This window comes from Mobula hypostoma, chromosome 1 (assembly GCF_963921235.1).
Source record: "Mobula hypostoma chromosome 1, sMobHyp1.1, whole genome shotgun sequence".
In the NCBI taxonomy this organism is placed as follows: domain Eukaryota; kingdom Metazoa; phylum Chordata; class Chondrichthyes; order Myliobatiformes; family Myliobatidae; genus Mobula; species Mobula hypostoma.
Window position 1 is genome coordinate 255542711 of NC_086097.1, and position 26018 is coordinate 255568728.

The 26018-nt window shown below is 44.7% G+C and overlaps 1 protein-coding gene across 4 annotated transcripts in view; it reads right to left on the reverse strand.

The window, feature by feature from the left end:
* smarcc1a (SWI/SNF related, matrix associated, actin dependent regulator of chromatin, subfamily c, member 1a) overlaps positions 1-26018 on the reverse strand; it is a 212655-nt gene that overhangs the window by 66415 nt on the left and 120222 nt on the right. For 2 of the 4 annotated variants that reach the window (XM_063067505.1, XM_063067494.1), the window contains exons 19-22: positions 21258-21317; positions 13725-13983; positions 13015-13176; positions 4115-4173 (exon numbers count right to left, since the gene is read on the reverse strand). In XM_063067505.1, coding sequence (XP_062923575.1) covers positions 4115-4173; positions 13015-13176; positions 13725-13983; positions 21258-21317 — 540 coding nt within the window. The remainder of the gene's footprint in view (positions 1-4114; positions 4174-13014; positions 13177-13724; positions 13984-21257; positions 21318-26018) is intronic. The other 2 variants (XM_063067509.1, XM_063067500.1) reach the window with 2 other exon arrangements.

The following is a 26018-nucleotide window of genomic DNA, read 5'->3' on the forward strand; positions in this document are numbered from 1 at the left end:
TTGACTTTGATCCAGAATGCGGGCAGAGATGTTATGTCAAACACACTTTTCAGCCCGTCGTCATTTGCAAGCTCGAGGAGTTGATCTCCTTCCCGCGCTGAAGAGGATGATGCGCGGGTAATGACCTCGCGTGCATTCAAACTCAACAGCGGGCGTGACAGGGAATGAGGAAGGGTGCAGCTGACTCATATCGCCAAATCATATCGTTTCCTCGCGGCCCGGTAGCGCATGCTTTGCGGCCCGGCACCAGTCCGCGGCCCGGTGGTTGGGGACCGCAGTCCTAAGGGATTCTACAGATATGTTGAGAGCAAAAGGATTGCAAGGGACAAACCTGGTCCAAAACAGATGGAGATCTTAAATGACAACACACAAATTTGCTGGTGAACACAGCAGGCCAGGCAGCATCTCTAGGAAGAGGTACAGTCGACGTTTTAGGCCGAGACCCTTCGTCAGGACTAACCAAAAGAAGAGCTAGTAAGAGATTTGAAAGTGGGAGGGGGAGGGGGAAGATCTGAAATGATAGGAGAAGACAGGAGGGGGAGGGATGGAGCCAAGAGCTGGACAGGTGATTCGCAAACGGGATACAAGAGGATCATGGGACAGGAGGCCCAGGGAGAAAGAAAAGGGGGAGGGGGGAAAACCCAGAGAATGGGCAAGGGGTATTGTGAGAGGGACAGAGGGAGAAAAAGGAGAGAGAGAGAGAGAAAAAGAATGTGTGTATATAAATAAATAACGGATGGGGTACGAGAAGGAGGTGGGGCATTAACAGAAGTTAGAGAAATCAATGTTCATGCCATCAGGTTGGAGGCTACCCAGACAGAATATAAGGTGTTGTTCCTCCAACCTGAGTGTGGCTTCATCTTTACAGTAGAGGAGGCCGTAGACAGACATATCAGAATGGGAATGGAACGTGGAATTAAAATGTGCGGCCACTGGGAGATCTGAGATCCGAGATCCTGCTTTCTCTGGCGGACAGAGCATAGGTGTTCAGCGAAACGGTCTCCCAGTCTGCGTCGGGTCAAGCCAATATATAGAAGGCCGCATTGGGAGCACCGGACGCAGTATATCACTCCAGCCGACTCACAGGTGAAGTGTCGGCTCACCTGGAAGGACTGTCTAGGGCCCTGAATGGTGGTAAGGGAGGAAGTGTAAGGGCATATGTAGCACTTGTTCCACTTACAAGGATAAGTGCCAGGAGGGAAATCGGTGGGGAGGGGGGACGAATGGATAAGGGAGTCGCGTAGGGAGCGATCCCTGCGGAAAGCGGGGCGGGGAGGAGGGAAAGCTGTGCTTAGTGGTGGGTTCCCGTTGAAGGTGGCACAAGTTAGGGAGAATAATATGTTGGACCCTCAAGTTTACCTGGTCCATTTCCGACACCTCCCTCCCCTTTCTAGATCTTTCTGTCTCTATCTCTGGAGACAGATTATCTACTGATGTCTACTGTAAGCCTACTGACTCTCACAGCTATCTGGACTATTCCTCTTCTCACCCTGTCTCTTGCAAAAATGCCATAATGCCATCCCCTTCTTGCAATTCCTCCTTCTCCGCCGCATCTGCTCTCAGGTTGCGGCTTTTCTGCTTTCTCTGGCGGACAGAGCGTAGGTGTCCTGTGAGTCGGCTGGGGTGATATACTGCATCCGGTGCTCCTGATGTGGCCTTCTATATATTGGCGAGACCCGACGCAGACTGGGAGATTGTTTCGCTGAACACCTACGCTCTGTCCGCCAGAGAAAGCAGGATCTCTCAGTGGCCACACATTTTAATTCCATGTCCCATTCCCATTCTGATATGTCTATCCATGACCTCCTCTACTGTAAAGATGAAGCCACACTCAGGTTGGAGGAACACCTTATATTCCGTCTGGGTAGCCTCTAACCTGATGGCATGAACATTGACTTCTCAAACTTCCGCTAATGCCCCACCTCCCTCTCGTACCCCATCCGTTATTTGTTTATATACACACATTCTTTCTCTCTCTCCTTTTTCTCCCTGTCCCTCTCACTATACCCCTTGCCCATCCTCTGTGTTTTCCCCACCTCCCCCTTTTCTTTCTCCCTGGGCCTCCTGTCCCATGATCCTCTTGTATCCCTTTTGCCAATGAACTGTCCAACTCTTGACTCCATCCCTCCCCCTCCTGTCTTCTCCTATCATTTCAGATCTCCCCCTCCCCCTCCCATGGTCAAATCTCTTACTAACTCTTCCTTCAGTTAGTCCCGACGAAGAGTCTAGGCCCGAAACTTCAACTGTACCTCTTCCTACAGATGCTGCCTGGCCTGCTGCGTTCACTAGCAACTTTGATGCGTGTTGCTTCAATTTCCAGCATCTGCAGAATTCCTCGTGTTTGGGAGATCTTAAATGAATTCTTTGCATCCATATTTATGCAGGAGATGGACACTATGGAAGTCTACAGAAGGGTGGCAAAGCAACATCAACTTCACAGATTCTGTACATTTACAAAGGGTTTTGCAACCCTGAGGCAAAGTAGGGTGGATAAATCCCCAGGGTCTGACAAGGTGATCCATCAAGCTCTAGGGGAGGCAAGTGCAGAAATTGCTGGGGCCCTAGCAGAGATATTTAAATCATCCTTAGTGACCGGGGAAGTATCAGAAGATTGGAGGATAGCCAATGGTATTGTGCTGTTGAAAAAAGGCTCTAAACATAAAGCAGTAAATTATAGGCCAGTGAGTTTTGGGAAAGTTATTGGAAGGTGTTCTAACAGACTGGATAAACAAATATTTGAATAGATATAGACTGATTAAGGATAGTCAGCATGTCTTTGTGCATGGTAGGTCACATCTAACCAATCTTCTTTGAGGAGTTAACAGGAAAGTGGATAAAGGCAATCCAGTGGATGTTGTCTACATGGACTTTAGCAAGCCATTTGACAAGGTCCCACATGGGAGGCTGGTCAATAATGTTCCATTCAGGATGAGGCAGTAAATTGGATTAGACATTGGTTTTGAGGGAGAAGCCAGTAAATGGTACTGGAGGGTTGCCTCTCTGACTGGAGGCCTGTGCTGGTGGTATGCCACAGGGACTGGTGCTGGTCCTTTGTTGTCATCGATATCAATGATCTGGATGATAATGTGCTTAACTGGATCAGCAAATTACACCGAGATTGGGGGTGTAGTGAACGGCATGGAAGACTAGCATGGCCTGCAGAGGGATTTCAAGTAGCTGGAAAAATGGCAGATGAAATTTAATGCAGATAACTGCAAGGTTTTGCACTTTGGTAGGTCTTATACAGTGAACGGTAGGGCACAGAGGAGTGCGGTAGAGCAAAGGGATCTAAGAATACTGGTCCATAATTTATTGAAAGGGGAGTCACAGGTAGATCGGATCATAAAGAAAGCTTTTGGCAGATTGGCCTTCATAAATCAATGTATTGATGAAGATGTTATGTTGAAGTTGCAGAAGACTTTGGTAAGGCCTAATTTGGAGTATTGTGTGCAGTTTTGGTCACCTACCTGCAGGAAAGATATAAAAACAGTCAAAAGAGTATAAATAAATTACAAGGACATTGCTAGGTCTGGAGGACCTGAATTATGAGGAAAGATTGAATAGGTTAGGACTGTATTCTTCACAGCGTATTAGATTGATAGGAGATATGATAGACATATGCAAAATTATGATGGTTAAATATAGGATAAACACAAAAACATTTTCCATTGAGGTACAGTGGGACTACAACCAGAGGTCATGGTTTAAGGGTGAAAGGTGAAAAGTTTAAGGGAAATGAGAAGAAACTTCCTCACTCAGAGAATCGTGAGAATATAAAATGAGCTGCCAGCACAAGTGGTGCATGCAAAATCAATTTCAACATTTAAGAGAAGTTTGGATAGATACAGATAGTAGGAGGTATGGAGGGCTACGATCCAGTGCAGGTTGATGGAGTAGGCAGTTTAAAAGGTTTCAGCATGGACTAAATGGGCCAAAGGGCCTGTTTCTCCGCTGTAGTACTCACATTGCTTCTCAGCAACCAAATCCTTTCACATGCCCATCACTCCCAGTTGCCTTAGCACCACCAATGAGGGGTCATCATGCACACTATTACCCACATTTGTCATTTATTCATACTTTGGTTTGTGCACCTGACTTGCTCAGAACTACTCACTTTTTCAGATTCTTGACCTTCTGATTGAGTTTCCATTTTTTCCTCTTCAACATCTGCTTCTCAAATAAAAAAATAAAATTGTATTCAGCAGAAACTAAAAAACAATTACAATTCAAACATAGTTGTGTTAGCCATGGTCAGAAATAGTACTTTAACTATCTGCACAGTTTAGTGCAGGGATTTATGCCACGGACCAATACCATTAAGCAAGGGGTCAGGTTGGGAAACCCTGGTTTAGTGCAAAGGAAGCGGAAAGAAACAGCCATCTTGGTTACATTTCCATTACAATTTGTAAATTATTCGTCCTATTTAACTTCGTCAATAGACTTGGAATCAGCTGCACATGTTGTTGCCACACTAGTAGATAAACAGAGTGCAAGTCCAACCCTGCATCAGTACTTAACCATTCAGACATTGACAATGGTGGAATACAACTTCATAACACAATGCCTTGTGGTGTACTAATGTGTTGGTTACGGCCCAATATTGCTAAACAGACCTGGAATACCTTGCAATTACGTCCTGGCCATTTTACTTGCCACAGGAGATTTCAGCAATTGTTTTGGTAGAGGTGTACATTCCGCCTCAGGCCAATGTGGAACAGGGTCTAGGTAAACTGAGTGATGTAATCAAAAGGCATGAAAATCGCACATCCTGATGCCTTCCCCATCATTTGGAGGATTTTAACCAGGGCAGCTGATAAAGTCACTAATTATCATCAACAAATCACCTGTAGTACCAGAGAAAATAACATGCTGGACCACTGTTACAATAAGTTCAAATGTGTTTCCATACTATTCTACACCCACACTTTGGCAAGTCTGTTCACCTGGTTGTATTTCTACTCCCTTAGTATAGACAAAGACTGAAATCTGAAGCACCAACAGAGGACCAAGGTGGTATGGTCCAGTGAGGCACAGGAACGCTTACAGGACTGCTTTGAATCAGTGGACTCTACTGTAGTCAAGCAGTCATCTTTGATATTGGATGAGTATGACATAGTTGTCACTGACTGCACTAAAATCTGTGAGGATGAGTGTGTGCCTACGAAAACTTACTCTAGATTCCCAACCAAAAGCCATGGAACCAGGAGGTTCACAGACAGCTCAGGGCAAAATAAGTGGCATTTGAGTATGGCAACCCAGGTCCACGTAAGAAAACCAGGTACAGCTTGCGGAGGGCTATTTCAAGAGCCAAGAAACAATTCAGCAGAGGTTAGAGGTGACATCGGATACACATCAACTCTGGCAGGGTGTGCAAGTCGTTACTTTCTACAAAGCAAAACTCAAAATCATGAATGGCAGCAAAGCTTCATTACCTTTTCTCTTCCTCCGCCCCACACCCCAGCCTTCCCCTTGTAACATTTGATGCCGTCTCCAATCAGAGACCCATCAACCTCTGCCTAAATACACCCTAAGACAGGCCTCCAGAGCTACCTGTGGTAATAAATTCTACAAATTCACATCCCTCTAAATTTCAGCGAGTACAGACAGAGCTACCAAATGTTCCTCATTCGATAACCCTTTCATTCCCGAATTCATCCTTATGAACCTTCTCTGGATCCGCTCCAATGCCAGAGTATTCTTTTTTAGATAAGAAACCCAGAACTGTTCACAATACTCAAAGTGAAGCCTCACCAATGCCTTATAAAGCCTCAGCATCACATCCCTGCTCTTATATTCTCGACCCCTTGAAATGAATGATAACACAGCATTTGCCTTCCTCACCACTGTCTCTACCTGCAAGTTAACCTTTGGGGTATTCTGCACAAGGGCTCCCATAAAATGTGAGATGCAAAGGAAATTGGATTTTCTCCCCATTTAGAAAATAGAATGCACATTTATTTCTCCTACCAAAGTGCATGCATTTTCCAACATGGTGTTTCATTTTCTATTCTCATTCCCATTTCTCTAATCTGTCAAAGTCCTTCTGCAGCCAATCAGTTTCCTCAACACCCTCGGTTCCTCCACCAATCTCCATATCATCTGCAAACTTGGCAACAAAGTCATTTATTCCATCATCTAAATCATTGATATACGACATAAAAAGAACTGGTCCCAACACTGACCCCTGAGGAACACCACTTGTCACTGGCAGCCAACCAGAAAAGGATCATGTTATTCTCATTCTCTGCCTCCTGCCAATCAGCCAATGCTTTAACCATGCCAGTAACTTCCCGTAATACCATGGGCTCTTCACTTGGTAAGCAGCCTCATGAGTGGCAGCCTGTCAAAGGCCTTCTGAAAGTCCAAATATACAACATGCACTACATCCCGTCTGTCCTACTTGTAATCTCATCAAAGAATTCCAACAGGTTCCCTTAAGGAAACCAAGCTGACTTAGTACTATCTTGTCCTGTGTCACTAAGTACTCCATAACTTCATCCTTAACAATTAACTCCAACATCTTCCCAACCACTGATGTCAGGCTAACTGGTCTATAATTTCCTTTCTGCTGCCTTCCTCTTTTCTTAAAGGGTGGAGTAACATTTGCAATTTTCTGGTCCTCTAGCACCATGCCAGAGTCTAATGATTTTTGATAGATATGACTAATGCCTCCACAATCTCTACTGCTACCTCTTTCAGAACCCTAGGGTGCAGTTCATCTGATCCGGGTGACTTATGAATCCTTAGGTCTTTCAGCTTTTCGAGCACCATCTCCCTTCTAACAGTGACTGCACTCACTTTTCTTCCCCCACACCCTTCAACATCTGGGGCATTGTTAATGTATTCCACAGTGAAAATTGATGCAAAATGCTCATTCACTTCATCGGCCATCTCCTTGGCTCCCATTACTTCTTCTCCTGCCTCATTTTCTAGCAGTCCTATATCCACTCATTTCTCTTTTATCTTTTACATCTTTGAAAATGCATTTACTATCCACGTAGATTTTGTTTGCTGGCTTGCATTCATATTTCATCTCTTCCCTCCTAATGATTCTTTTAGTTGCTCTCTGTAGGGTTTTAAAAGCTTCCCATCCTCTGTCTTCGCCCTAATTTTTGCTTTGTTGTGTGCCCTCTCTTTTGCTTTTATATTAGCTTTGACTTCCCTTATGAGCCATGGTTGTACTGTTTTTGGAATACATCTATCCTGCCCCTCTCACTTCCCCCCCCCCCTAAAAACACACACCATTGCTACTCTGCTGTCATCCAGCTGCAGCTCCTTGAAGACAGTGTTGGAGATCAGGAGCAGCAGCTGGATGCCCCTCGGCTTCGACAGGAGTGAGGAGATCATTGATCAGAGCTACAGTGAAGTAATCACCCATAAGATGTGGGAGGCAGGTAGCTGGGTGACTGTCCAAGAGTGCAGCGCACCCCCTTGGCCATTCCCCTCAATAACAAACATGCTTTGTGTAGACTTGTGGGGGTTGACCTCTCACGGGAATGCCACAGAGACAAGATTACTGGCACTGAGCAAGGTCCGTAGTACAGATGGGAAAGGAGAAGAGTGGAGTGGTAGAGATAGTGATCGGGGACTCGACAGTCGGAGGAAGAGAAAGGAAATTCTGTGGACGTGAACAGAACACACAGACAGTATGTAGCCTCCCAGGTGCCAGGGAAACATCTTGGATCACATCCACAGCATTCTGGAATAGGATGGGGAGCAGCCTGATCTCTTGGTACATATTGGTATCAATGGCATAGGAAGGAAAAGCAAAGAGGTAATGAAAAGTGAAGTTAGAGAGCTGGGCAGAAAGCTGAGAAACAGGACCTCCAAGGTAGTAATTTCTCGATTGCTGCCTGTGCCATGCACCAGTCTGCCCAGCGAGTCTGCTCCACCATTCCATCTGGCTGATCCTGGATCCCATTCTACCCCATACACCTGTCTTCTCACCATATCCCTTGATGCCCTGACCAATCAGAAAATGATCAACTTCTGCCTTAAATATACCCACAGATTCGGCCTCCACACAGTTTGTGGCACAGCATTCGACAGATTCACTACCCCCACACTAAAAAAATTTCTCCTTGCCTCTGTTCTAAAAGGTCACCCCTCAATTTTGAGACTGTGCCCTCTAGTTCTGGAATTGCCCACCTTAGGGAATATCCTCTCCACATCCACCTAATCAAGCCCTTTTAACATTCGGTAGGTTTCAATGAGATCCTCAAGCGTTCTTCTAAATTCCAGTGAGTACAAGCCCAAAGCTGCCAAACGCTCCTCATAGGTTAGCCCTATCATTCCTGGACTCATCCTCGTGAACCTCCTCTGGACTCTCTCCAATGACAACACACCCTTTCTGAGATATGAGGCCCAAAACTGCTGAGAATGCTCCAAGTATGGCCTGACTAGTGTCTTATAAAGGCTCAACACTATCTTCTTGCTTTTATATTGAATAAAACAGAGTCTTTTAAGAGCCTCTTAAATAGGTACATGGAGTTTGAAAAAGAGAGCTACACACTAGAGAAATTCTAGGCAGTCTCTAGAGTATGTTACATGGTCAGCACAACATTGTAGGCCGAAGAGCCTGTAATGTGCGGTAAACTTCCACGTTCTACATTCTATTCCCATTGAAATAAGTGCCATCATTGCATTTGCCACCTTTACCACATACTCAATCTGTAAATTAACCCTATGGGAGTCTTGCATGAGGACTCCCAAGTCCCTCTTCACCTCTGATGTTTGAACATTCTCCCCATTTAGAATAATCTGCATTATTGTTCCTTTTATCAAAATGCATTATCACACATTTCCCAACACTGTATTCCATATGCCACTTTTTTGTCCATTCTTCCAATTTGTGCAAATCCTGCAGCAATCACATTCCCTCCTCCGCACTACCTGCCCCTCCACCTATCTTTGTATCATGAAATTCTGCGACCAATCCATCAATTCCTTTATCCTAATCATTGACAAACAATACTGACCCAAAGAACACCAACAGTCACTGACAGCCAACCAGAAAAGGCCCTTTTTATTCTGAATTGCGGCCTCCTGCCTGTCAGCCACTCCTCTATCCATGCCTTGACGTTCCCATACAGTGGAGCGCAGTCTACCGAAAGCAGAACTTGCCTTTACTATTCTGCAGTTAACTTCTGTATCAATAGTCACTGCTTGGGAGAGGGTGCTGCCAAAGTAAGTAAACTGGTTCACTGCCTGTAATTTCTGTCCTTTGATTGTGATTTTGGGTTCTGTGTACGGTGCATGACTTCGGTCTTTTTGATGTTGATGGTGAGTCCAAAGTTGTCACAAGCCGTGGAGAATTTGTCCATATTGACTTGCATCTCCGGCTCTGAACTAGCATACAGGGCGCAGTCATCGGCAAAGAGGAAGTCTCTCAGAGCAGTCTCCTTCACTTTGGTGATAGCTTGAAGTCTCCTCAGGTTGAAGAGCTTCCCATCCACTCTGGACTTGAGGCGGATTCCAGCATCACTATCCTGGAAGGCATCGTTCAGCATGGCAGAGAACATCATGCTGAACAGAGTGGGTGCGAGCACACAGCCCTGTTTGACACCACTGGTGACTGGGAATGCCTCAGAGATTCTCTGCCGTCCAGCACTCTGGCCATCATGGAACTGATGAGGAATCGGTCCAGCAACAAAACTGAAGGTCTACAGAGCCATGGTACTCACTACCCTCCTATATGCCTGTGAAACGTGGACTGTGCATCGAAGGCATGCAAGACAGCTCAACCATGACTAGTCTTCGCAGAATATTAGGCATCCGATGGCTGATAAAGTACCAAACACTGAAGTTCTCTCCAGAGCAAGTCTACCATCAGTCCACACACTGCTGATGAGAGCACAGACCCGGTGGGCAGGTCATGTCATCCACATGCCAGACGAGCGCATACCCCAAGCAGCTCCTTTTTGGGGAACTCTCTGCTGGAAGACGCTTGCATGGAGGGCAGAAGAAACGTCACAAAGACACACTAAAGGCCTCCCTGAAGTCATTTGACATAGACACAACCTCTTGGGAAACACTGGCACAAAACCGCCCTACCTGGCACGGCCTCATCCACAAGGGCTGTCAAGCTTACGAAGCAAGGAGCACTGCTGACGCACAACATAAGCGCGAGCTGCACAAGTCCAGGGCCACCAGCGCAACAACTACAGTGCCTACACATGTCTGCCCAGCATGTGCCAGGACATTCCGTGCCCGAATTGGCCTGACCAGTCATCTTCGAACACACCGCATCCAGTCTCAAAGTGACTAATGGTGTCCAGGTCTGCATCGACGACGATGGACGAACCACATCCATGCCAGTATCTTTCATATAACACCAGAAGATTTTTATCTTGTTAACCGACCTCATAAGTGGCACCTTATCAAATGCCTTCTGAAAATCCAAATAAATGACATCCACTGCCTCTCCTCTGTAAACCCTAATTTGTTATTTTCTCAAAGACCTCTTAATTGTCAGGCAAGATCCCCCTCACAGAAACCATGTTGACTTTGACTTCTTTTATCATGAGTCTCCAAGTACCCCAAAATCTCATCCTTAACAATAGACTCCGACACTTTCCCAACCACTGAGGTTGGGCTAACTGGCCTATAGTTTCCTTTCTTTTGCCTTCCTCCCTTCATAAAGAGTGGTGTGACATTTGCAATCTCCCATGCCAGAATCAAATGATTCTTGAAAGATCATGACGAATGCATCTGTTTTCTCTTCAGCAACCTCAATCAGGACTCTGGGATGTAGTCCATCTGATCCAGGTGACATCCACTTTAAGACCTGTCAAACCTGTCAGTTTGTCTTCCCACTAATTTTTGCTTCCTTGTATGCCCTCTCCTTTGCTTTAACTTTGGCTTTGACTTCTCTGGTCAACCATGGTTGCATCCTTTTTCCACTCGAAAATTTCTTCTTTTTTGGAATATACCTGTCTTGCACCTTCCTCATTTCTCACATAAACTCCAGCCACTGCTGCTCTGCCGTCTTTCCCGCCAGTGTCTCTTTCCAGTCAACTTTAGCCAGTTCCTCTCTCACGCCACTGTAATTTCCTTTACTCCACTAAAATACCGACACATCAGATTTCGGCTTCTCTTTTTCTAATTTCACAGTGAACTCAATCATGTTATGATCACTGCCTCCTAAGGGTTCCTTCACCTCAATCTCTCTAATCACCTCCAGTTCATTACACAATACTCAATCCAGTACAGCCGATCCCCTAGTGGGCTCAACAACAAGCTGTTCTAAAAAGCCATCTCGCAGACATTCTATAAATTCTCTCTCTTGAGATCCAGTGCTGACCTGATTTTCCCAATCCACTCGCATGTTAAAATCCCCCACAATTATCATAATACTGCCCTTCTGACAAGCCTTTTCTATTTCCTGTTGTAATTTGTAGTCCACATCCCTGCAGCTGTTTGGAGGCCTGTATATAACTGCCATCAGGGTCTTTTAACCCCTGCGATTTCTTAGCTCAACCCATAAAGATTCTGCACCTTCCGATCCTATGTCACCTCTTTCTAATGATTTAATATCATTTCTTACCAATAAAGCCATGCCTCCCCCTCTGCCTACCTTCCTATCCTTCCGATACACTGTGCATCCTTGGACGTTCAGCTCCCAGAGACATGCATCCTTTAGCCAGGTCTCAGTGATGGCCATAATATCATACCTGCCAATCTGTAGCTGTACGACAAGATCATCCACCTTATTCCTTATGCTGCGTGCATTTAAGTATAACACCTTAAGGCCAGTATTTGGTACTTTTTGCTTTGATTTCACTGCAACTTTATTGCACTGCAACTCATCCCAATGGCTATAAATTTGCCCCATCACCTGCCTGTCTTTCCTGACATCTTTACTGCTCACCATCTTAAATTTATTTCTGTTTTCCCCTTCCTCTGCACTATTATTCCAGTTCCCGTCCCCCTGCCAAATTAGTTTAAACCCTCCCTAACAGCTCTATTAAACTTTCCCACCACGATAGTGGTCCCCTTCAGGTTCAGGTGTAACCTGTCCTTTTTGAAAAGGTCATACTTCTCCCAGAAGAGATCCCAATTATCCAAGAATCTGAAGCCCTGCCCCCTACACCAGTCTCTCAGCCATGCATTTATCTGCCTGATCCTACTATTCTTGCCCTCACTAGCACATGGCACAGATAGCAATCCTGAGATTACTACCCTGGAGGTTCTGCTTCTCAGCTTCCTTCCTAACTCCTGGAAATCTCTCTTCAGGACCTCCTCCCTTCTCCTATCTATGTCATTAGTACCAACATGTACCAAGACAACTGGCTGCTCGCCCTCTCCCTTCAGAATATTCTGGACCCGATCCAAGACATCCCGTACCCTGGCACCTGGGAGGCAACACACCATGCGGGTATCTCTATCAGGCTCACAGAATCTCCTGTCTGTTCCCCTGACTATGGAATCCCCTATGACTACCGCATTCCTCTTCTCCCTCCTTCCCTCCTGCACAACACCGCCAGGCTCAGTGCCAGAGACCCAGTCACCATGGCCGTCCCCTGTCCGGTCATCCCCCTCAACAGCATCCAGAACAAGATATTTGTTGCTGAGGGGGACAACCATAGGTGTGCTCTCCACTATCCGGGCATTTTCCTTCCCTCTCCTGACAGTCACCCAGTTTTCCCCTTCCCGTATTCTTCCATACCCTATAGCCTCTTACCTCTTCACATGCCTATCACCTCTCCCTGGTGCCCCTCCTTCGCTTTCTCCTCTGATCCACTTTCCTCTCCTATCAGATTCCTTTTTCTCGCCTTCACCTTTTAGCTTGTCCTCCTCCTGCTCCCTCCCCTTCCGTTTCAGTCCTGAAGGAGTCTCTGTCCGAAACACCAACTGTTTATTAATTGCTATAGATGCTGCCTGACCTGCTGAGTTCCTGCAGCACTGTGTGTTACTCTGCATTTCCAACACCTGCAGGATATCCTGTTCATAATCAGAAATTACTTGCCTCCATGACTGAACATGCAAATGAATAATGCTACTGTTTCACAATACCAGTTTTCTCTGGTTCCTCTGGAGCTGTTCCGGCAATGCCACTGTTTTCTAAGCCATACGAAGGATCCACTTTGCCAGAAGACCGGGCCATCTCTTGTACTTTCTTGACGTGTGCCTCCACCAGTTCAACTGGCACTTCCTCCCTCACATGGGAAAATTCCTCTGCGAAAGTAAGTACAGTTTGCAAATATCTAAGTCAATTTCTTCACCCATCAGAAGTCTGCCAATTTCAAATCCTCATCTAGTTTACAAGAGTTTAACTTTCATCAAGCACTTCAATTCAATCCATGATCTCTTTTCCAGGACTAACATACTAATCAGTCTTCAAAACTCATGCAGATTATAGAGATGACCATTCTGGGTTATAAAAGTAGTTTATTTATAGAAATACCAAACTTATATCTCGTGTTCAAGATTAGAAAATTATTCAACCAAAATACATTACATTCACTGGTTATCTGGTTCTCATTTTCACACCTTGTAGTTTAATAAAGATATTTGGAAACAGGCATGTGCAACATTCAGTTTAGTTTCAATGATGGCTTAATGTTTTCAAAGCGGAGATGAATAACGATTAATTTGCTTTTTTCCTTCAAGTTGGCTTATCAGATGCCTCCACTTTGAGTTTTGGAACTGCAGTATCGTTCTATACCAGGGCTGATCCATCTTCAGAGAAAAGATTCTTGAAAAAATGACTGCAAATTCCTTACCTAATGCAGCTTTGGCAGCTGCCGCAGCCACCCGGGGATCAACAACCGAGGCCAGGAATGCCACAGTGCTCATGACAGGGTTCCCAGACTGGCTGAAAGGAACAGGCTGGAAGGCCAAAGGACCAAGTGAGGAATCTGTGTCTTCCAAATATGGGTCTTCAATGGGGAGCCGCAGGAAATTCAGTATGCATTCATCTTGTGTGCGGCTCCCAACATGCTCAGATACTTTATTCCAGTCATCTTTGTACATTTCAAGAGCCTAAAAATGAAAATTTTACAAATTTCATTCAAATGAATCTGTTGTTGTCACAACTTCAATTTACTGCCATTTAAGGGACATGTGAAAGCTCAGGGCAGGGAAGAGTCTGCAGTCTAGCTGGTCAAGCTTATTTACAGAATTGTAATTTTAAGGTGTTTACTATTAAAAAAACACAAGATCACAAGACATAGAAGCAGAATTAGGCCAATCGGCCTGTTGAGTCTGCTCCGCAGTTCCACTATGGCTGATCCTTCTCAACCACATTCTTCTACCTTCTCCCAGTAATCTTTAACGTCCTGATTAATCAAAAACCTATCAGCCTCTGCTATAAACATATCCAATGACTTGGCCTCCACAACCATCTATAGCAATGAATTGCACAGATTCACCACCCTTGAGCTAAAGAAATTCCATAAGACCATAAGATATAGGAGCAGAATTAGGCCATTTGGCTCAGTCTGCTCCATCATTTCATCACGGCTGATCCAACCTTTCCTCTCAGCCCCAATCTCCTGTCTTCTCCCCATATCCCTTCATCTCTGACCAATCAAGAATTCATCAACTTCTGCCTTTTATATAAGAAAATATATAATAAAGGAAGCCTCCACAGCTGTCTGTGGCAAAGAATTCCAAAGATTCACCTCTCTGGCTAAAGAAATTCCCTCCTCACCTCCGTTCTAAAAGGGCACCCCTCTAATCTGAGGCTCTCTCCCCAGGTATTGAGCTCCTCACTATCGGAAACATCCTCTCCAGATCCACTATCAAGGCTTTTCACCATTCCATGGGTTACAATGAGGTCACCCCTCAATCTTCTGAATTCCAGTGACAGGTCCAGAGACATCAGACACTCTTCATAAGACAAGCCATTCGATCTTGAAATAATTTTTGATCCTCCTTTGAAGCCTCTCCAGTTTCAGCACATCCTTTCTAAGAAGAGAGGCCCAAAACTACTCACAATACTCCAAGTGAGGCATCACCAGTGCTTTACCCACATAGAATCTTTCTTGTAATACCATGGGCTCATAGCTTGTTAAGCAGCCTCATGTGTCAAAATCCTTCTGAAAAATCCAAATACACAACTTCCTTATCATTTCTTTAAATTCCAACAGAATTGACAGGCAAGATTTTCCCTTGAGGAAGATCTGACGATGGCCTATTTTACATGTGCCTCCAAGTACCCTGACACCTTTATCTTTAGCAATCGATTCCAACATCTTCCCAACCACTGAGGTCAGACCTAACTGGGCTAAAATTTCCTTTCTGCTGCCTCTCTCCTTTCTTGAACAGTGGAGTAACATTAGTAATTTGGTCCTTAATAATGGAAGCTGCCTTTCTGAGACACCACTCTCTGAAGATGTCCTGGGTACTTAATAGGCTAGTACCCAAGATAGAGCTGACTAGATTTACAACCTTCTGCAGCTTCTTTCAGTCCTGTGCAGTAGCCCCTCCATACTAGAGAGAGATGCAGCCTGTCAGAATGCTCTCCACAATACAACTATAAAAGTTTTGAGTGTATTTGTTGACATGCCAAATCTCTTCAAACTCCTAATAAAGAATAGCCGCTATCCAGCCTTCTTTATAATTACATCGATATGTTAGGACCAGGTTAGATCCTCAGAAAACCTGAAACTGCTCACTCTCCACTTCTGATCCCTCTATGAGGATTGATATGTGCTTCTTCGTCCTACCCTTCCTGAAGTCCACAATCAGCTCTTTCGTCTTACTGATGTTGAGTGCCAGGTTGTTGCTGTGGCACCACTGCACTAGTTGGCATATCTCACTCCTGTACACCCCCTCGTCACCACCTGAGATTCTACCAACAATGGTTGTATCCTCAGCAAATTTAGAGGGTATTTGAGCTATGCCTAGCCACACAGTCATGTGTATATAGAGAGTAGAGCAGTGGGCTAAGCACACACCCCTAAGATGCCAGTGTTGATCGTCAGCAAGGGAGATACGTTATCACCAATACGCACAGATTGCGGTCTTCCAGTTAGGAAGTCGAGGATCCAATTGCAGAGGGAGGTACAGAGGCCCAGGTTCTGTAACATCTCAATCAGGATTGTGGGAATGAAGGTATTAAATGCTGAGCTATAGTCAATGAACAGCACCCTGCCTTTGGTGTTTGCATTGTCCAGGTGGTCTAAAGCATGTGGAGAGCCACTGAGATTGCATCTGCTGTTGACCTATTGTGGCGATAGGCAAATTGCAATGGGTCAGGTCCTTGCTGAGGTAGGAGTTCAGTCTAGTCATGACCAACCTCTCAAAGCATCTCATCACTGTCGATGTGAGTGCTACCGGGCGACAGTCATTAAGGCAGCCCACATTATTCTTCTTAGGCACTGGTATAATTGTTGCCTTTTTGAAGCAAATGGGAACTTCTGCCCGTAGCAGTGAGAGGTTGAAAATGTCCTTGAATACTCCCACTAGTTGGCTGGCACTGGTTTTCAGAGCCTGACCAGGTACTCCATTGGGACCTTCCACCTTGCGAGGGTTCACTCTTTTTAAAGACAGCCTAACATCAGCCTCTGAAATGCAGATCACAGGGTCATCAGGGATCTTCACAGCTGTAGTTGTGTTCTCTCTTTCAAAGCCTGCATAGAAGGTGTTGAGTTTATCTGGAAGGGAAGCATCACTGCCATTCATGCTATTGGGTTTCACTTTGTAGGAAGTAATGCCTTGCAGACCCTGCCAGAGTTGCCATGCATCTGATGTCGCCTCCAACCTAGTTCAAAATGGTCTCTTTGCCCTTGAAATATCCCTCTGCAAACCATTCCTGGCTTTCTGGTACAGGCCTGGGTCGCCAGACTGAAATGTCATAGCCTTCAGCAGATGACGTACCTCCCGGTTCATCCATGGCTTTTGGCTTGGGAATGTACAGTAAGTCTTTGTGGGCACACACATATCCACATAGGTTTAAATGAAGTCGGTTACAACTGCAGAATAATCATCCAGGTTCGAAGATGAATCTCTGAATACAGTCCAGTCCACCGATTCAAAGCAGTCCTGAAGGCGCTCCTGTGCTTCCATTGTTCATACTTTCTTGGTCCTCACTGCTGGTGCTGCAGTCTTCAGTCTCTGCCTATACTAAGGGAGAAGAAGTAAAGCCAGGTGATCAGACGTCCCGAAGTGAGGGAATGGAATAGCACGGTAGGCATTCTTGATGGTGGTGTAGCAGTGGTCCAGTATGTTGTTTCCTCTAGTATTGCAAGTGATCTGTTGATGGTATTTGCTTAGTGATTTTTCTCAGACTGGCCTGGTTAAAATCTCCCAAAACGATGGTGAAGGTGTTGGGGTGCACTGTTTTGTGCATGTTGATCCCATTGCTCAGATCACTAAAGCCTGCTTTACGTTGGCCTGAGGTGGAATGTAAACTGCTACCAAATTTACCCCAGAGAACTCCCATGGTAGGTAAAAAGGACGGCACTTAACTGCTAGATATTCCAGGTCTGGTAAGTAGAATTGGGGCAGCACTGATATGTTTGTGCACCCAGATGAGTTGATCATGAGACATACTCCTCTACCTCTGTAGACTCTATAGATCTGTTCTGACGGTGTATCCTAAACCTGTCAATCTGAATTGCTGCATCCAGTATGGAAAGGGTTAACCAGGATTCCGTGAAACAAAGAACACATGCGGTCCTAATGTCCCTTTGATTCAGCACCCAACCTTTGAGATCATCGATTTTATTCACCAGATTCTGCACGTTCGCCAGCAAGATAGTCGGTATACGGAGTTTAAAACCCAGTTTCCTTAAGCGCACTTGTAATCCTGCTCTAAACCCACGCTTCCTCCAAGATGTGGATAGGGGAGAACCAGTGGATGTGGTATATTTGGATTTTCAAAAGGCTTTTGACAAGGTCCCACACAGGAGATTAGTGTGCAAACTTAAAGCACATGGTATTGGGGGTAAGGTATTGATGTGGATAGAGAATTGGTTGGCAGACAGGAAGCAAAGAGTGGGAATAAACAGGACCTTTTCAGAATGGCAGGCAGTGACTAGTGGGGTACTGCAAGGCTCAGTGCTGGGACCCCAATTGTTTACAATATATATTAATGACTTAGATGAGGGAATTAAATGCAGCATCTCCAAGTTTGCGGATGACACGAAGTTGGGCGGCAGTGTTAGCTGCGAGGAGGATGCTAAGAGGATGCAGGGTGACTTGGACAGGTTGGGTGAGTGGGCAAATTCATGGCAGATGCAATTTAATGTGGATAAGTGTGAGGTTATCCACTTTGGTGGCAAAAACAGGAAAACGGATTATTATCTGAATGGTGGCCTATTAGGAAAAGGGGAGGTGCAACGAGACCTGGGTGTCATTATACACCAGTCATTGAAAGTGGGCATGCAGGTACAGCAGGCGGTGAAAAGGCGAATGGTATGCTGGCATTCATAGCAAGAGGATTCGAGTACAGGAGCAGGGAGGTACTACTGCAGTTGTACAAGGCCTTGGTGAGACCACACCTGGAGTATTGTGTGCAGTTTTGGTCCCCTAATCTGAGGAAAGACATCCTTGCCATAGAGGGAGTACAAAGAAGGTTCACCAGATTGATTCCTGGGATGGCAGGACTTTCATATGATGAAAGACTGGATCAACTAGGCTTATACTCGTTGGAATTTAGAAGATTGAGGGGGGATCTGATTGAAACGTATAAAATCCTAAAGGGATTGGACAGGCTAGATGCAGGAAGATTGTTCCCAATGTTGGGGAAGTCCAGAACGAGGGGTCACAGTTTGAGGATAAAGGGGAAGCCATTTAGGACCGAGATGAGGAAAAACTTCTTCACACAGAGAGTGGTGAATCTGTGGAATTCTCTGCCACAGGAAACAGTTGAGGCTAGTTCATTGGCTATATTTAAGAGGGAGTTAGATATGTCCCTTGTGGCTAAAGGGATCAGGGGGTATGGAGGGAAGGCTGGTGCAGGGTTCTGAGTTGGATGATCAGCCATGATCATACTGAACGGCGGTGCAGGCTCGAAGGGCCAAATGGCCTACTCCTGCACCTATTTTCTATGTCTCTATGTCCTATGTGGGCACTTCTGACCCCAATCGGTGCTGTTTCTGTCAGTTTTAAGCAGCAATAGTTCGTTTAAACGCATTAAGACATTTTTGTTGACTGTACTGATCTTGGAAGCAGTTGTGCTTTTTAAGCTATATCAGGCTGAAACAGGAATATTTAATCGTATCCATTGAGAGTACCGCTGCTACTCGAGTTACGCTTATGTGCCCCAGAAGCGAGAGAAGCCACCCACAACTATTCATGAACCTCACAGAATGGGACCCAAGACTCTTGCATCTCCTGCCTAATCGCAGCCATGAGAAGAGAGGGAGACGGGTCAAATGCAACCAGACAGGATGGATTCAGATGGGAGATAATGGCTGACTCGGTAGAGTGATGCTTAATATGCTTCCAGCGTCAACATAGCATATCCACCACTCACTGAACCCTAACCCATACATCTTTGGGCTATGGGAGGAAACCAGAGCACCCAGTGATTGCAGGAAAGTAAGGAGGGCAGGATACATTTTACACAGAGAATGGTGAGTGCGTGGAACATTTTGTCAGGAGTGGTGATTGAGGCAGATTTTAAGACCAGAAGACAGAAGCAGAATTAGGCCATTTGGTCTGCTCTACCATTCCATCACTTCAAATTTATTATCTCTCTCAACCATCTCCCCATAAGCTTTTACACCCTTGCTATTCCAGAACCTATCAACCCCCACTTTAAATATAACCAATGACTTGGCATCCACAACTGTCCATGGCAATAAATTCCACAAATTCACTACTGTCTGGCCAAAGAAATTCCTTATCTGTTCTAATGGACATCCCTCTATTCTCAGGCTGCACCCTCTGGTCCTAGACTACCCCACTATAGGAAATATCTCCACATCTACTCTGTTCAATGGATTTCAATGAAATTCCTCAATGAGATACATTAGGGGCACTTAAGAATCTCTCAGACACATGATTGTTAGAAAAATGGAGAGCTATAGAGAGCAAAACATTTAGATTGATATTAGAGCAGATTAAATGTCAGCACTACATCGTGGGCTGAAGGGTCCGTACAGTGCCGTAGTGTTCTATGTTCTATGTGAGAATTTGAATCAGACTTAATATCAATGGCATATTTCATGAAATTGTACTTCTGTTGCAAAACAACATTGCAATACATAATAAAAATGTACAAGTTATCGCAAATCAGTTAGAATGCCTTTCAGCTCACCGACTTTAAATTCTCCATACAGTGAGTGTGCTTTTGTGCATTTGCCATTCTTCAAGTTGCCAAAAGAAAACAGGAAAATAAATTAAGCTGACACACTTAACTACTATACCCCAGTAGTCTGAGTAATCTCTCCTCCTCCAAAACATTACAAGAAGCAGATAGCACCCAACGCAAACCAAATAACTGGACATCTCTGCTACCTACAGGATTAATCAGAGCATTTTTATTTTGTATATCCATTCCTCAGAGGGATAAGGAATGAAGAGAGTGAGCAATTTCAAGTTCCTGCGTGTCAATATCTCTGAGGACCTAACCTGCAGGCAACATTGATGCAGTTATAAAGAAGCCAATACAACAGATATATTTCATTAGGAGTTTGAGGAGGTTTGGTTCATCAACTACAACACTCAAACGTCTACAAATGTACCGTGGAGTGCATTCTGACTGGCTGCATCACTGTCTGGTACAGGGAGGGGGTTGTTACTACACAAGATCAAAGTTAGTTACAGAACTTGTAACATTAGTCCGCTCTATCATGGGTATTTGTCTCCATGGTATCCAAGACATCTTCAAGGAGAGATGCCATAGGAAGGCTGTGTCCATCACTAAGGATCCCCACTGCCCAGGACATGGCCTCTTCTCATTGTTACCATTGGGATGAAAGTACAGAAGCCTGATAACACACTCAACAAATCAGGAACAGCTTCTTCCCCTCTGCCATCTGATTTTTAAATGGACGTTGAACCCATGAACACCACTTCACTTCATTTGTTTTTTTTTCCCCCACTCCTCATTTTAGCTTAACTATCTAATAGACATATATACATAATGTAATTCAGCTTTTTCACCTCTGTTTATTGATCATGTATTTCATTGTACTGCTGCTATAAAGTTAACACACTACACGACATATGCCGGTGATATTAAACCTGATTCCGATTCCTCCGTATAAACTACATTATTTTGATGCTATTTTCAGGAGGTTCTTGTTAATTAATATTCAGCTATTCCAGAAAGGAACAACTTCTGATTGAGAATCACTCACCTCTAAAAGGAGCAGGGTTTCCTGGTCCGTCCAGTCTCTGGATGCACTAGCTTTGCTTTGCTGTAACAGATAGGCAGTGAAAATTGTGAATATGCCATTGGAAATGCACCAGCATCATCTACTGCCTTAATATCTTCTCTTGATTTTAAACTTTTCCTTTCTACCATTTATTTTGTCTAATGACCAAGGCACAACTGGTCCAATGGTAGTGGGTTATTGTTATATTTGCTTACAAAGTCAGTTACAAGGCACTACCTGGATAGCTGGGTCTCTAAGGCTTTATGAAGGACACTTTACAAACACTCACACAATAGGCAATACATTTAACTGTAGAATATCAGTCTAGAATGTGCTACAGTCCTCATGGCTACATTTGTACACTCCAGCAATGACCATTAGATAATGAGAATTAACATTCTATTCTGGGCAGAGAACCCCACATCATACACCAGCATGCTCTTTACCTGATGGGATAACCATAGCCTTTGGCCAGGAGATGTCATCAAATGGTGACCAATCTTCATAGTGTTTCTACCCTTAACCACGACACTCTCCAGTTGGCAGGTCAGCAGTGGTAGCCAAGTCACAGCCCATCTGCTCCTGACATCCAACTCAGCTCTTCTCACCTGCTCCATATCCAACAAGAGGCTCTTGCTGCTTTCTCCTCCATCCTGCAAGCTGCTTGGTTCTTGTTCTTTTCATCAAGAGCCTTGCCAACCTTGCTGGGAACCCTCTACAGCCGATCTCCACAGGGAATAGCCACGTCTGCCATCCTTTGTCCCTGCACTCCTGAACTAAGGATTGGAACTTTAAGGTCTTCCTTTCCTGAGCCTTTGCGCATCCTTCCTTCCAGGGTACTGTGAGATCCACCAGGATGATTTTCTTGTCTTTGGTGGGCCACAGTATGATGTCTGGTTGAACAGTGGTTTGCACCACCTCCGGGAACTGCAGCTCCCTCCCCATTTCGACCTCACACTTCTCCGGGTTGAACTCCATCTGCCACTTCTCAGCCCACTTCTGCATCCTATCAATGTCTCTCTGCAATCTTTGACAATCCTCTACACTATCTACAACACCACCAACCTTTGTGTCGTCTGCAAACTTGCCAACCCACCCTTCTACCCCCACATCCAGGTCGTTAATAAAAATCACGAAAAGTGGGCCAAATGGTCTGTTCCTGTGCTATTTATGTTATTTCCCTTTACTCCACTGTAAATGACAAAATTGACTGGAAAAGAATACTGTCGGGGATGACAGCAGAGCAGCAACGCTGGTAATTTCTGGAAAATTCAGAAGGCACAGGAGATATACATCACAAAGTTTTCTAAAGGCAAGATGACACAGTGGTGGTTAACAAGTAAAAGCAAACATGAAAGAGGGCACAAAAGTAAAAGAATTATACCATAAGACGTAGGAGCAGAATCATGTCATTTGGCCCATTGAGTCTGTTCCACCCTTCAATCATGGCTGATCCTTTTCTCCCTCTCCTCAGTCCCACTCCTCAGCCTTTTCCCTATAACCTTTGATGCCGTGTCCAATCAAGAACCTATCAAGCTCTGTCTAAGTACACCCACAGCTACCTGTATTAACAAATTCCAAAAATTCACCACCCTCTGGCTAAAGAAATTTCTCCACATCTGTTTTAAATGTACAACCCTCTATCCTGAGGCTGTGCCCTTTTGTCCTAGACTCCCCCCACCATGGGAAACATCCTTTCCACATCTACTCTGTTTAAACCTTTCAACATTCAAAAGGTTTCAATGAGATTCCCCCCCACCATCCTTCTAGATACCAGCAAGTACAGACCCAAAGCCATCAAACGTTCATCGTATGATGATCCTTTCGTTCCCAGGATCATCCTCTGAACCCTCTCCAATGCCAGCACATCTCTTGTTAGATGAGTAGTCCAAAACTGTTTACAATACTGATGCAGTCTCACCAGTCCCTTATAAAGCCTCGGCATCACATCCTCGCTCTTGTATTCCAGACCTCTTGAAATAAATGGTAGCGTTCCATTTGCCTTCCTCACTCACCACTGAAAGTTAAATTTTAGAGTGTTCTGCACAAGGACTCCCAAATTCCTCTGGATCTCAGTGTTCTGGATTTTCTCCCAGCTTAGAAAATAGTCTGCACATTTATTTCTACTACCAAAGAGCGTGACCATGCATTTGCCAACATTGTATTTCATTTGCCACTCTCTTGCTCATTCTCCTAATCTGTCCAAGTCCTTCTGCAGCTTACTAGTTTCCTCAACACTACCAGCCCCTCGACCATTCTCCACATCATCTGCAAACATGACAAAGCCATCTATTCCATCTAAATCATTGATATTCAGCATAAAAAGCAGTCCCAACATCGACCTCTGCAGAACACCACTAGTCACTGGCAGACAACCAGAAAATGATCCTTCTATTCCCACTCGCTGCCTCCTACCAATTAGCCAATGCTCTAACCACGCCAGTAACTTTCCTGTAATACCATGAGCTCCTAACTTGGTAAACACCCTCATGTGTGGCATCTTGTCAAAGGCTTCCAGGAAGTCCAAATATACAGTATCCACTGCATCCCCTTTTTCCATTCTATGTGCAATCTCCTTAAAGAATTCCAACAGTTTGTTAGGTAAGATTTTCCCTTAAGGAAGCTATGCTGACTTTGTCCTACTTGTCCCGTGTCAACAAGTTCTCCATAACCTCAACCTTAACAATTGACACCAACATCTTCCCAACCACTAAGGTCAGGCTAACTGGTCTGTAATTTCCTTTCTTCTGCCTCTCTCCCTTCTTGAAGAGTGTAGTGGCATTTGCAATTTCCAATTCTTACAGAACCATGCCAGAATCAATTGATTCTTGAAAGATCATTACCAATGGCTCACAATCTCTTCAGACATCTTTTTCAGAACCCCGGGCTGTATACCATCTGGTTCAGGTGACTTACAGTGGTATGCAAAGGTTTGGGCACCCCTGGTCTAATTTCTGTTACTGTGAATAGCTAAGCAAGTAAAAGATGAACTGATTTCCAAAAGGCATTAAGATGACACATTTCTTTAATATTTTAAGGAAACTTTTTTATTTCCGTCTTTTACAGTTTCAAAATAACAAAAAAGGAAAAGGGCCCAAAGCAAAAGTTTGGGCACCCTGCATGGTCAGTACGTAGTAACACCCTCTTTGGCAAGTATCACAGCTTGTAAATGCTTTCTGTAGCCAGCGAAGTGTCTTTCAATTCTTGTTTGGGGGATTTTCGCCCATTCTTCCTTGCAAAAGGCTTCTAGTTCTGTGAGATTCTTGGGCCGTCTTGCATGCACTGCTCTTTTGGGGTCTATCCACAGATTCTCGATGATGTTTAGGTCAGAGGATTGTGAAGGCCATGGCAAAACCTTCAGCTTGTGCCTCTTGAGGTAGTCCATTGTGGATTTTGAGGTGTGTTTAGGATCACTATCCTGTTGTAGAAGCCATTCCCTTTTCATCTTCAGCAGTTTTTTTTTTAAACAGACGGTGTGATGTTTGCTTCCAGAATTTGCTGGTATTTAATTGAATTCATTCTTCCCTTTACCAGTAAATGTTCCCCGTGCCACTGGCTGCAACACAAGCCCAAAGCATGATCAATCCACACCCATGCTTAACAGTTGGAGAGGTGTTCTTTTCATGCAATTCTGCACCCTTTTTTCTCCAAATATACCTTTGCTCAATGCGGCCAAAAAGTTCTATCCAAAAGGTTCAAAGGAATATCTAAAGAAGCCTGATGCATTTTGGAAACAAGTCCTGTGGACTGATGAAGTTAAAATTGAACTTTTTGCTGAATGCACGAAGACTTTTGGCTGCTCACCCTCGAGAATGCCATTGTCATGATCTGAGACATCGCTGACCTAGGCACCAGGAAGGAAACATACATTCCTAGTGTCTCTATCGTGCCCGCAGAACCTTGTCTCTGTTCCTCTGAATAAGGAATCTCCTATCAGCACTGCAGTCTTCTTCACCTCTTGTTCTTCTGAGTCACAGCACCAGACTCAGTGCCAGAGACCCAGTCACTCAACAATATCTAAAGTTGTATACTTATTGAGGGGAATGGCCATAGATGTACTCTGCACTGGCTGTACATTTCCCCTCCTTCTCCTGACAGTCACCCAGTTACCTGTCTCCTGCAACCTAGGGGTGACTACCTCCCTGCAGCTCCCATCACCTCCTCATCTTCCCGTATGAGTCAAAGGTCATCAAGCTGCAGCTCGGTGCATCTGGCGCAGATGGATTTCTCCAGGAGACTGGAGGTCTCCCAGACTTCCCACACCCAGTACAAAACACTGCCCCTGGAGCCATTCTCACTACACTACTATGCACAAACAGATGAGGAATGAAGAAATAAGAGATAGTTGCCTGATACTTTACCTCATCCAAATCTGATCTCGCCCAAGCCCGATGAGCCAAAGCCACTGCAAAAACAGGCACACTCAAAAGAATGGCCACTCCACTTGCACTTGCCTTGAGCTACCTTATCAAAGCTGTTTCATTAAACAGCACCTAATCCAGAATTGCCTTTCCCCTAATAAGCCCCACCACGAGCATCTCCAAAAACCCATCTCGTAGGCATTCTACAAATTCTCTTTTGATCCAGCACCAAATTGATTTCCCGATCTACTTACATACTGAAATCTCCCATGACCATCTTAACACAGTCTTTTTGACGTGATTTATTCAGAATACTTTATCAACCTGATGACGTATACGACTACTTCATAATAAACAATGATACTGATTATACTTTTCTTTA